This window comes from Oreochromis niloticus, linkage group LG19 (assembly GCF_001858045.2).
Source record: "Oreochromis niloticus isolate F11D_XX linkage group LG19, O_niloticus_UMD_NMBU, whole genome shotgun sequence".
NCBI classification, from domain to species: Eukaryota; Metazoa; Chordata; class Actinopteri; order Cichliformes; family Cichlidae; genus Oreochromis; species Oreochromis niloticus.
In genome coordinates, this window is record NC_031983.2 from 14,064,158 (window position 1) to 14,076,758 (window position 12,601).

General features: G+C 40.3%; 1 protein-coding gene across 3 annotated transcripts in view; it reads left to right on the forward strand.

Moving 5' to 3' along the window:
- Positions 1–12,396, forward strand: part of LOC100693987 (brain-enriched guanylate kinase-associated protein) — a 46,743-nt gene extending 34,347 nt beyond the window's left edge. For all 3 annotated transcript variants that reach the window (XM_025900990.1, XM_005477135.3, XM_025900991.1), the window contains 3 exons: positions 203–310; positions 3,052–3,135; positions 7,971–12,396. In XM_025900990.1, coding sequence (XP_025756775.1) covers positions 203–310; positions 3,052–3,135; positions 7,971–9,512 — 1,734 coding nt within the window. In that variant the 3' untranslated portion in view covers positions 9,513–12,396. The remainder of the gene's footprint in view (positions 1–202; positions 311–3,051; positions 3,136–7,970) is intronic.
- Positions 12,397–12,601: the final 205 nt, after the last annotated feature.

Consider the following 12,601-nt stretch of genomic DNA (forward strand, 5'->3'; position numbering starts at 1 on the left):
TTCTTGTGCTCCTTTATAATCTTGTTTTACCTCTGTTGCTCCTCCAACTTTGGCTCTCTCATCTCTTTCGTTATCTCTTTTCTCTAACCCTTACTTCCTGCCCCTCATCTTATCATCCACTCTGTCATCCTTGGGGTTTTTGTTCCTTCTCTTTTTCTCCAGTTTCTCTTTTAACTTGTCCATTCTTTCTCTTACACCATAGTCACAGCACCACGAGGAGGAAAAGAGAGCCCTCAGCCGGGAAATCATTGTTCTCAACAATCATCTCATGGAGGCGAAGATCACCATTAATAAACTCAGAGAGGACAATGTGAGTACTTAAAGCTGTACCATCTATATAATATAAGCTCCCCATAACACCTCTTGTCAGCAGTGGGAATATACCTGAAGCAAGGTTATTTGGACAGTATCTGAACTTTTTTGTATGATCGCTTGCCCAAATTATATTTTGCCTGCAGGCACAGTAGCCCAGGAAATCCAGAGCACAAAGACCTGATGCCCTGGGGCAGCTGCCTTCGTTCCTTCCTTACTTGGTGCCTTGTTAGCACCAAAACAACAGTTGGTTTTGGAAGCTAAAAATCAACTCTTTCTGAGGAGAGCACTTCCTCATGTCAAACTGGAAGTCACACTCACTGTATTTCTGCAACATCCTCAATATTTGTGCTTCAAGGTGTCACAGCAGATAGAGGAATTAACTCTAAGCCACTGGATGTTTTATAGCGATAGAACTGAAATCAATGGGCATCCTCGGGGCTGGCAGAGGTTGAATCCGCGGCTGCATAGACCTGAGCTCAACGGCATGTGGAAATTTGGTGCCTCACTTTTCTTTGAAGTGATTTTACTGGTTTTCCTTGTGGAGGGGCTCTAGGCTGAGTTAGATTTTCTCTTACCGCTCTATGGCAATTTTTTAGCACTTCTGAGCTATAGAGCCCTCTTACAATCCTCCCCTCCAACATCCAGTGGAGGTGATTAGAGACAAGGTTCATTTTGAGTAGGTTTCAGAATTCGTCCCATCAGTGCCAGCCGTGAGGCAGACATTTCCTCTGGAGATCAACCGTCAAATTTTCTGCTCAAAACACAAAGAAATGAAATAAAACCTCTCAGTTGTGTCATGCCTGAGACCCACTGCCACAAAACACACTACAAATGAATTGTGTGTTTGCTTTACACTTAACTGATGAAGCCATTTAATCTACATCAGTAGCAATTGTCCTGAATTACCCCTCATGTCTTGATATTTTGCAAGGAGAATGAGAAACAGGTCCAGCAGTTTATTGAAAAATGTGCAAACATACATGGAAATACAGTATATAAGGCAAAAACTTGAGTTTTCACAATTAATGGTACATACACGAGCATGGTAAATACGTGGTATTTAAGGACATGATCCTGTTCATCTGCTGTGGATAGGGTTTTTGGTTGGTGGTTGGTGTAAAAATATCATTTATGTGTCAAGCTGTGTTATCTCTTGGCATTTTTGAAAGATTCAACAACAGAAATAGAAACAAATTATGTGTTTTTGCAACAGGCTGCTAGTAAAGTGTCCAAACACACTAAGCTGTCTGTTATGTGCAAACAATGCTGGTTTGTCCCTTGAATTAGAAATTAGGAATGGAGGTCTTAGGGTATTTTATGCTTGAATGCTTCATAGGTCAGTGTCAAGTGACTTAAAAAACAAAAAACATTCTTCTAAAATTGAAAGACCTTCAGGAAACCTGGAGAAGTACATCTCAGGACCACTTTAAACATTACAAAAAGGTGTGTCTATTAAGAAGCAAAGCATAAAGAAATAAGGCAGGGCTCAAGACTTTTGCACAGTACTGTAGAATAGGTAGTTACATATCCCACATATTGACAGGCAAAAGAGGTCATCAAGACGTTGATGATCCCCAGAGACTGTTCAAATGTAATAAATGACCTACAAAGATAATGACCGTGACAGTAAATGGCTCTAATTTCACAGCAACTCGAAGGAAAGAATCTACTCAATTCACACATTCAGAGATTTTTAAAAAAAATACAGTGTACATAAAGAACTGATCATAAGACATCACAAAGTCTGTCTCACAACCAGCTGGAGCAACAAAGCTGTCAGCTGGCATTCCCAGGAGAGACACACCACACAGTTCATATTAACTAAGACATCACCAAAGGTCTCAAAGGTCTATTTGAACTGTCCCGAAAAACCACAGGGACTTCAAATGTCTCTTTTCACCACAACAGGAAAAAAAAAAGATTCAAAAAGCAGCCACTGTTAACTGGTGGGGGAGTTGAGACTGTCAAAGAGAGAGCTTTGATGTTATGGGGGGGAAAATGTCAGGGTTGTGCTATTAAAGAGAAACAGGAAAGCTACAGTGCAGCGTGAACTGACCTTTATAAGTGGACAGGTTTAACAGAGGAGGGAGAGGAAAAGAAAACCTTCTAAAACCGGTTAACCGCCCACACTAACACATGCACGCACAGTAAACGAAGAAAACAATGAAACCAGGCATCTGTTGTGCCAGTAGACCACCCTCATGGTGCTGTGAAATTTAAGTAAAAATCTAATAACCATTCTTTTCAGAAAGAAAGCATGGTAAAGAGATAAATAATGCTGCACTTGCTTCCTTGGCTGGAAGGTGCAGATAAGTTAATGTGCTGTTTCAGACAACTCTAATAAAATTAGCAGTCTGCACAGGGCAGATATGTCTAAAGAAAAGTTTGCTGGTATTGTTAAGATCCTGCGAACTACCCTGTGAAATTATATAACCAAGAAGCATATATATATATATATATATATTAACCTCCTAATTATATACATATATTTTTATGTTCTGCTGTATTGTTGCACAGTCTCCTGATTCCCCCCTCAGACATCTCCCATAATTATGAAGCACAATTAGAAGGCTGTAATCTAACGTGTTAAAGGTTTTACTCGGGGATGGTTTAAGCTCATAACACTCCTCACTCACAGCATGCTTTAATTTTCAAGATGCCAAAGAAAACCCAGTATCTGTGTGTGCGTGTGTGTGTTTTAAGTGAATGGGAATAATCTTTCTGCTTTTTTTTCAGGACCTGTACAGGAAAGACTGCAATCTGGCAGCCCAGCTGCTGCAGTGCTCCAAGTCTCACTACAGAGCACATAAGATGTCTGAGGTGAGCTCACCAGCACTGCCTGCTGCAGCTACATCAGTGCGGGTATAGGTTTGTGCTGCAGTAAAAAAAAAAAAAGTTCAGCTTTAAAATTCAGGATCGACCATTTAAGCAAAGATGTTTTGTTTATTTAAATTACCCTCCAAACAAGGTTAGTCTAGACGAGCGGCAGGAAATTGCAGTGTTTAAATTTGAGAACCTTATAAAGTGTATTAATAAAATAACATAGCTGGGTATATTTATTATTGAATGTGGTTTGAGTTTTAATTTTTCATTCAAGCAGCTTTATTCAAGCAAATGTTTTGCTTGAATAAAGTCTTTTAGAAAGTTCTATATTTGAATTCAGTATACAAGGACACACTAGTCAAGCATTTGAAACGTACTGCTGATGCTGCTCTAGTGTATTCTACTTAACACTATGGACACACTTTGGTAACTCCTCCCATGTCAGGATTTCTCCACCAAAATTTACTTTGGGGAATTCTTTCAAACAGCATTAGCTCCTTTCTTCCACAAATATTATTGCCAAAATCTAATAATAGTTTAAAGCATTAAAACATTTCCAAGCATTGTGTGAACCCTTGACTCATCAGCTTAAATCCAACACACAGCTCTGAGGCTGACGGGCATAACTACATCAGCCACGAGTAAGCTTGAGATGGATACGCTTACGTGTGCTAATAAAGAGGAAATAAAATGTATTTATCTTCTAATGAAGCAAAGTTTATGATATTGTGTTGGTGTACCATTAAAAGCCTTCTTGAGTGGTTTTCACAATAAGAAGGAGCCACAGCGCTCATGGCCTCTCCTCTCAGACTGATGAAGGTCTGCTGTCTGAAGTACCATCTGTGTGCATCTTAGCTGTGCATAATAAATGAATGAAAGGCTGGCTTGTGATGACACCTGAGGCACAAAAGAAAGGAAAAAAATCTCTAGACCTGGGCTGATAATTAAGTGAAGCACTACATACAGACACATTTGACTACTTGCATCACTAAAAAACCCATTGATATAAATGAAATAGAGCAATAATGAATTCAGCTTGTTAAAACTCTGAAGAGGGGATGTTTTATGCTTTTCTTTAAACAAACACATTTAGGACTTTAGGGCAGGAAATTGAGGTAAAGTGCACTGGCTAATAGGGAGCTCATCTAATCTTTGCTGAACAGCAGCACTGTAGCCACAATGCAATAACACTAATTGCATAGCTGCCAGAAACTGATTCAGATATGGCTGTTAAACTTAAATATGCATGCCAAGTATGTTTTTCTATAGAAAACATATGAATCATATAGGAATTATCTTTCACAGAAGTACATTAGTATTGCATGCATTAACACAGGCAATACTGTACTGCATTAGTGAGGCTAATTAGTGCTACACTTCAGTCCACAAACATTGCCTTCTCTTTCATTTGCACTCTTCTAAATGTCATCAGCTGGGGAATATGTTTGTGACTGGAGCATGTAGTATTAGCCTCAGTTTTGAACCACTGTAGCTGCTGTGCATATTTAGGGTATCATTTAGACATTTATTTTTTTTTTAGCTGACTGGAAACAGTAAAAATTCTGCTTGGGGGGATTTTGTCAGCCAAGAGATTCTTCTAGAAATAAGAGACCTAAGGGCTAAGTTTGCAAAGTGAAACTAAAGAACTACTCTAAAAAATCTGTCGCTGTCACTTGACCATTTTCAACTATATGCAGTGGGGGAAATAATTACCTGGTCCCCTGCTAAATATAAACAAAATAAATAATAAAATTGTTTTGTGTGTTTTTTATTCTAATAGAGAAAACCGGAATATCCACTAAAGAACACATTTAAAATCATTTAAATGTTCACTGGCAAACTTAGGAAAGGTCTGTGCATGTGTTTCCTGAGCAGGCGGACCTTACAGGTGTGTAGTTAAAATAGTAAAAATAGTCATTAACAAGCTCACCCAGTAGAGTTTTGGGCTGATCTACCACCTTTCCCATGACCAAGACCTTTCCAAGATCTTGCATGGCTCTCCAGACCAAGGTAGATCAATGGTCATTTTATATTTTTTCCATTTGTGAATAATGCACAAACAGCAGTCAGCTTCTCATCAAGCATCTTGCTGGTGATCTTGTAGCCCATTCCAGCGCTTTGGTCTAGCTAGGTGGTGGAGAGAATGGCATGGAAGAAATTGATTCTGTGGACAAATGTGCCGTATACACACACGTTTAGATCCGGAGTATCTGTATTTGATTAACTGATTGTAATCTGTGTGCCACACAGGCACACGGCCAGTCTGTGGTAGCCAGAATGCTGGATGGGTTTAAGGGAATCAAATACTTTACTCGGTGATATACAAATCAATTTATAATTTTTATACAATGATTTTTGGTTGACATTCTCTCTCGCTCCATTAAAATGAAATTACCATCATAATAGTGACTGTTCGTTTATTTGTAAGTGAGCAAACTTACAAAATCAGCAGGAAGTCAAATAAACTTAAGTACAAAAGTAGGGAAATTTGTTTTTTGGTGATTTCTTTGTTGCTTCTTGGCAACAAATTTTACTGTTGTGTATGTGGGTTGCATTCATAAAAAAAACGAGCCAATGTAAAGCAGCTTTTAACTGCTACTGACTTTTGTTTGGCGTCACTTATTGGATTGGAGGACTGTCAATTTAATAGTTTATTAATTTAATAAATAGGGACCTCAGTAGCTTGTGGAAGAATCATACACATACACAACAGCTTGGCACAACCTTCTCATACTCATTACCAGCGTCGGCACACACTGCTGTGGGACGCCCACTTTGCAGTTGGTCTCTGACACTCCCTGTTATATGGACCCTGACCTTCAATTTGGTGGTGGTACTAGGACTCACTCCTAACAAATCTGAAAACAACTGACCGCTGTAGTTCACAGGTGACACTAATCAGGCACCTGATTGTCAGCACCTGGGGTACCACAAGCTCAAAACAAGAGTCAATAGTGGAATAAGCTGTTGGCCGGAGAAGCTTATTTTTAAGTCTGCATTTTTCTTACATTTTTCTTGGCACCATTTAAGGGAAAATAAATAGGATTTCCAACAGTGTGAGATTTATTGCCAAGAAGCATTGTTACAACAAAGAAATAATTGACCAAACACAAATGTACTTTTTTTGGTGCTAAGTTTAACTATTTCCCCCACTTTAGATACGTAACAGATTTACCAAGATTAACTAAAGAGGCTATGGAGTGTGTCTTATTGCTAGTAAAACTAACATTTCATTTGAAATTTTTTATCTCCATTGTGAAGCAGGAAATATGGAGTTTAGGAACAAGGGGTGAATTTCTAGTCTTTTAACTAACCAGCTCCACGATATGCTATTAATCCACTTATTGTAATAAAAGAAGACCTGCAGATGTGTGCGCTGTCACATTGCTTAACACTGCACAACTATGTGACTGTTAATTAAGATCTGCCTCAGATAGCAACTAATGCTGAGCTGACTTACTTGGAGCACACACTGTATATTATCTTGCACTCTCCCCCCCACAGCCTCACCTACTTTCCATCTCTATTCCCTCTGGGAGAGGCAACAGCTGCTAAAAATAGCCCTGACTTAAAAGATGCAGGTTATTTTATGCCGAGGCGAGCTTCTATTTCTTAACAAAGCCAAGTCAGAATTTTATCTATTTTTTCCTATACCCAGCTGGAGACCCAGAGAACTGGTTTAATTTGAATCGAAGCCATTCCCTGTGGAACCAATATTGTTTGATGGTAGAAAGAGAAATAAAAAGACACACTAAAAGAAAAAAAAGAGATATGGGGGGAATGAGAGTCTTTTGGTTAAGAAGGCAGTGGTGCAAGAGGAGAAAGATGAAAGGATAAAGAAAGGCATGAGTAGAAAGAGAGCTCAGTGTGTCGGGAACAGTTCCTGCTGACCCTGACCAGCTTTAATAGGCACAAAGAGCCAGTCTGTAATTGACAGGAACATTTTTCTCAAACTGGAGCCAATCAAAGAGATTATGTGTCTGTCTGTGTGTGAGAGAGAGAGAGACAGCAAGAAAAGGAGAAAGACGACAGGCTGAGAAACAGATGGAAGAAAGCAGGACGAGGAACATTAAGAAAGAAGAAATATTTATCTACGTCTGTATAATTAAGTTGCGAACTCTGTAACACATAACTAAATAAAGGTTGTTTAGAAAGTTATTAAAGGTAGCACAGTTTCTTTGTGTTATCAGGAGAGGAATTCAGGTCAGACAGGGCATCTACCTCCAACTGGACTTCTTTAGGTTCATGAAGACATTCACCTCTCATTTAAGAGGTTTCTTCATTTATAAAACGGCTGGCGGAGAGCACCAGGTTTTACTTCATAAGCCTTTCTTCACACCTTATTTCATGTGATGACTTTTATGACTAATAGTTGGTCACCGACCCTCAGGGCCACTTTCAAGGGGACAGCCCCCACTAGTGGTTAAATACCTTGGATCCTCCACTAGTTGTTATAGAACTGAAGAAGCCTCTTGGATGAGAGGCAAAAGTCTTCAGGAACCTAAAAAAGACCAGTTGCCCTCAATACTGCCATGTTCTGGATGAATGAGAATGTAAACATTTCCTCCTGAGATACATATACTGGTCTAAATCAAAGGAAAATTTTTCCACCCAGACCTACAGAAAAGTAAGAAATGGCATTTAAAAATACATTCAGTATTCAGCTTAAAAGGCTCTTGAAGAACTTATTCATTTTTAAAGAGCTTTGCTGAATACCAGCTCAGCAACTGTCACAACTTTTCAAAAACATTTGTTTTGCTGTTTTGGGTTGTAGTTTCCTGTCTTTATCCAGCTTCTTTTGTCTCTCTTTGTATTTGTCTTCCATGCCTCAGCTGCCACTGGATTTCCAGGAACGCATCAGTTCCCTCATGGAAAAACATAATCAGAGTAGTGGCGTCACCATGGCAATGTGTCACTCAAATTATCCCGACGCTGTGCCCACAGCCATAATTGCCAAGGTCCTGGAAAAGCCTGAGCCTGGAAGCAGTTGCCCTGTAACGCGTTCACCCAGCCCGCAGGCACAGGATGGAGACTTTCTGACAGGAACAGGAAGCACTGATCATCTGAACCGGCGCCTTTCTTATAAGACATCTGACCTGTACTGCAGCGACACGGCGCTCTACTGTCCTGAACGATGGCAGGACACCGAGCGCAGACAAAGTGTCGACCTTCACGGCACCGGCCTGCTTCAGCTTCACGCTCAGAACTCTGTTGACAGCAACCCCGATGAAGATGCTTTCCACTCTGGAAGTTTTTCCCACCATGAACCCCCATCCTCCTTCCGTCACCACGATGAGTTCGGCACTGGGAGTCTCCCAGTGTCCAGTTCCTACTCCAGTTTTAGTCTTGCATCAGATGAAAAGGGAGGAGTTAGTGGAGGATGTGGGCGCACTGGCAGCAGCACCTTATCTTCTTCCCACCAGGGTCTCTACATGGACTGGCGAGAAGGTAGCAGTGGAGACTATGAGCGCAAAAGTATTTCCTCCTATGATAAAGACAGATCAAGCTTCCCCAAGTCCCACAGCATCCAGCACATGGCAACCCAAAGGAGCCCCCAGAAGGGCCCCTCACCAGCCTACACAAGGACAGCGTCATGTTTCAGTGAACCGTTCCACTCCAGCACTCCTCGTCTAGCCTCCTCTCACAGCATGGGGTCCACAATTGGACTGGGCCAGGCTCATGGAGGGACCCTGGACAGCCAGGGTGATGTCCAGGTCTCCGAGGACGACCTGAGCAGCCGCTGGAGACAGCTCAGCGTGGAAGACATCAACACCTTCTCGTCTTCTTATCGCAACATTACAGGGCGGGTTTCTCCGTACAGTTTCTCTGAACGCCACTTTGCCATGGGCCCCTCCAGTAAAGTCAAAGGTTCTCTCTACAGCAGCTTCCAAGAAGGAGATGACGTCTTCCACGGTCGGGTGCTGGAGCAGTGCTTTCCCATGAGTTCCTCCTCTCCCAGCCGCAGTCCCAAGCCTAAAGAGCATCGCAAGCAGGAGAAAACGTCTGTGCTGTATAGAGCCAAGGATGACAGTCAGGACTCTGAGTGCAGTTTGTTCCTCTCAGGGAGCTCTAAAGACAAGGAGAGCAGCGGGGGAGCGACAGCGGCAAGCAGCGCAAAGAAGGACTACGTGAATCTGAGTGCAGACAGCTCGGCTGATTCCTTACACCAAAGCTCACTTGAAGCCTCAAGTCTTCAACACTACCCCACCCCCAGGCCGAGTGTCCGGCCCCGCCCGAGCTCCAGCTCTGCTCTCAGCATCGGCCCCGCGCTCCCAAAGAAGACTTCTGCAAGATACCAAAAGTTTGGCAGTACGGGACTGACGAGAAAGGACAGTTTGACCAAGGCACAGCTTTACGGTACGCTGCTGAACTGAGTGGAGAAAGCGATTTTTATTTTATGCATGATGACGACGATGATAACGAGTCCTAACTTTCTGTACTGTTCTGTATGTCTCCCTGCAGCAAACACATACTTGGTGTGATGGGATGTTCCGATGTTGTTTTATGTATCTTAGCCACGGCACGTTTCACGCAGTCTGCAACCTTTTTCTCTATTGTACGTCAGTATATTTATTGAAATGAGACATGCTACTCAGTATGGTTTTGTTTAAGTGATGGCGATATTTAGAGGCACCAGGATAAAACCACATTCTCTCTACAACACACAGATACTGTGCTATTCACTCTTTTTTTAAGTACTGTTAGTAAAACCAGCAAAAGATCATTAATTCTTGCTCTAATATATACGAGTACTGAAAATGGACTAAAATGTGTTTAATGAGGTGACTTAATTCTGCATGTTTGGGAGAGGTTATCCATTATGTTTAGCGGGCCACGCTGACTGCAAACTGTTAAAACGATTTACCCATCCTCTACTTTCACTCACAGAAATGCATGTTGTGTAATGCACATGAAAAAGGTGGAAAAAACATTTCCAGCTAAACTGTTTTTCAAAGAGACATTATCTGTAGGCACCCCTTACCAGAAGGAAATATTCTCCAACTGGCTAAATAAGAGATTTAAATAATATATATTTATTTCAAGGCCATATGATATTTCATATCAAGATTTATATAGCTAATAGAGTAATCCCACACTTCTTAATAAGAACCCTAAATTACCTACATTTCTCAGCTATAAGATATACAAATATATTTTTAAATAATATAATTATCATTAGAGGAAATAAACAAATATAACCAGGTACCCATTCAGTAAAACCTATTACACAGACATACAGTATTGTGCAAAAGTCTCCAGCCACCTTTTTTTAATGTTTTGTCTCTTTCTTGTTATTTTTTAAATGTTGTTTTGAGCAATATTTTTCTAGGTTTTCTGAAGGTCTTCCAAAGTTTTTCTTTGGACATTTAGTTGCTTTTCATTCATTTTCAGTCCAGTTATTTTACCTCACTGAATCATTCAATGATAATAAAACGGCATCTCACAAAAGGGATGAAGCAGTGTTTTGTCGACACAGACAACTTAGCAAAGAACCCATTTTAAATTGTATCTGCAGGCACTTTGTTACTAGAGGCCTGTTGCAAAAAACAGATCATTTGTTCCCATTTTTTCAGGTAAGTCTATAAAAAATGCTAACGATAACAGAGTCTGACAGATTAAAAAAAATAGTATTTTGGCACCAGTGAGATGATTCCCAAAGACAGCAAGTGAACCAAGTTCGCAAAAAAAAAAAAAAAAAATCCAAAGACCTTACATGGGACCTGGGAGATGCATCTGGGCTTTACGCTGACCCATCTACCAGGAACTGAAGCCTAATCAGAAATGGTGTCAGAAGAAGGATGGCTCATGTCTTTTGCACAGTACTATAACTTAAACAAAGCAGCAGGTATAAGTTGCAGGTATAAGTCATTCATTTTACCCAACTGGAATTTTTCATATATTTGTACAAAAATAAGACAATGACATCAGCAGTCATACTGCACAGCAGTTAACGTAAAAACCAAGACACTTGTGAAATTGCCTTAATCCTGTCCAGTGGACAGAAAGGTCTCCTTTACAGCATCTAACAACTGTGTACATACTGTATATCTGCTGTATTGTCACTGTATGTATGCACTACTGTTACAGCGTATGCTCTTCCTGTCAGATAATATATATAGATACACAGAGCAGGTTTTAGGAGACAGATTATGTCTGTTCCCATATGAGACACGTTTTTCGATGTTCATCGTCACTGGAATTTGCTGACATGAAATTCTGTAAAATTTCTACTGATGTGCCAACTTTTAACACTTTTGGCACTAAATACACAAAAGCAAAACAACACTGTTGGTTCTACTACTTTAAGTAGAGACTTAATTGGAAAATTGTCCAGGCCTTGGTGGAAGTTCTGCAACGTATGCACAAAAAAGGTGGATAGGTAAGTGCACTGAAAAGGTAGTAAAGAGTGACTAAACACAAACATGTACAGTCAGTGTGTTGTTTTCAACCAGCATGCTCAGTAAACACTGTGAAATGGACAAAGCTTGTGTATATACAGACATAGAAAGTGTCAAAGACCTTATTATAAAATACTGCCTTATGTTAAATGAACAGCTGCAGAGAGATTGTCCTGCTGCCCAACAATCATACTACCATTTGCTATTCCAGTATAGAAGAGTACAAAATGACAATGTTCCAACATCTATGCACGCCAGGATTTCTTACTGTCTGTGTAGCTCTGCAGAGCCGAGAGGAACAGCGCTAGAGAGAAGGTAATTTACGGAAGCTCAACTTTGCCCTCAAATCATCACGGACAGATTTTATTTTCGAAAGCTATGCGTCTCTCACTCCCGCACATCTGAGAACTGGCTTAAGGCTGTTTAAAATATTCTGACATTGTCATATTTGTGAAGCTAAAACTGCACCATACAGGTCACTGACATTTTTTGACTCTTATTTGGTAGACTGTATAGGTCTTAGCAGTGAAAAAGGTTTGGAATTACATTTAACCACTGTACAGAGGAAATGAGAATATAAATGGTATTTTTGTTGTGGGCGCGATGTAGAAAAGGAGATACTTCATACACCGTTGTTACAATATGAATATTTTTATCTAGTTTAAGTTGTTGTTATATTTATAATATGTTTTGACCCTGAATGACGAGGCTGAAGTGGTTCTGTCCTGTCCTACCTCCAGCCCTGTTCCAGGAATAACAGGCCTGTTGTTTAAATGTCACATTTGTCTGTCTGATGCATGGTTCTATATTTTTTGCTGTATGTTTATTTACTTAATAAAGATGTGTGTTGGGAAATTGATTACAGACTTCAAGGCATATTATTTTAGGCAATTTATTCTACCACCATCTGGTGGTTCACAGTAGGGGACCGTTTTAAATTTTTATAACAAATCCTTAACCGGCTTAATTATCACATTTAGTTGCAGAACCGCTTTTAGCACCAACAAGTTGAAATAACAGTTTTCTGTGTGACTTTATCAGTCTCTCATGTCATTGTTAGGGAC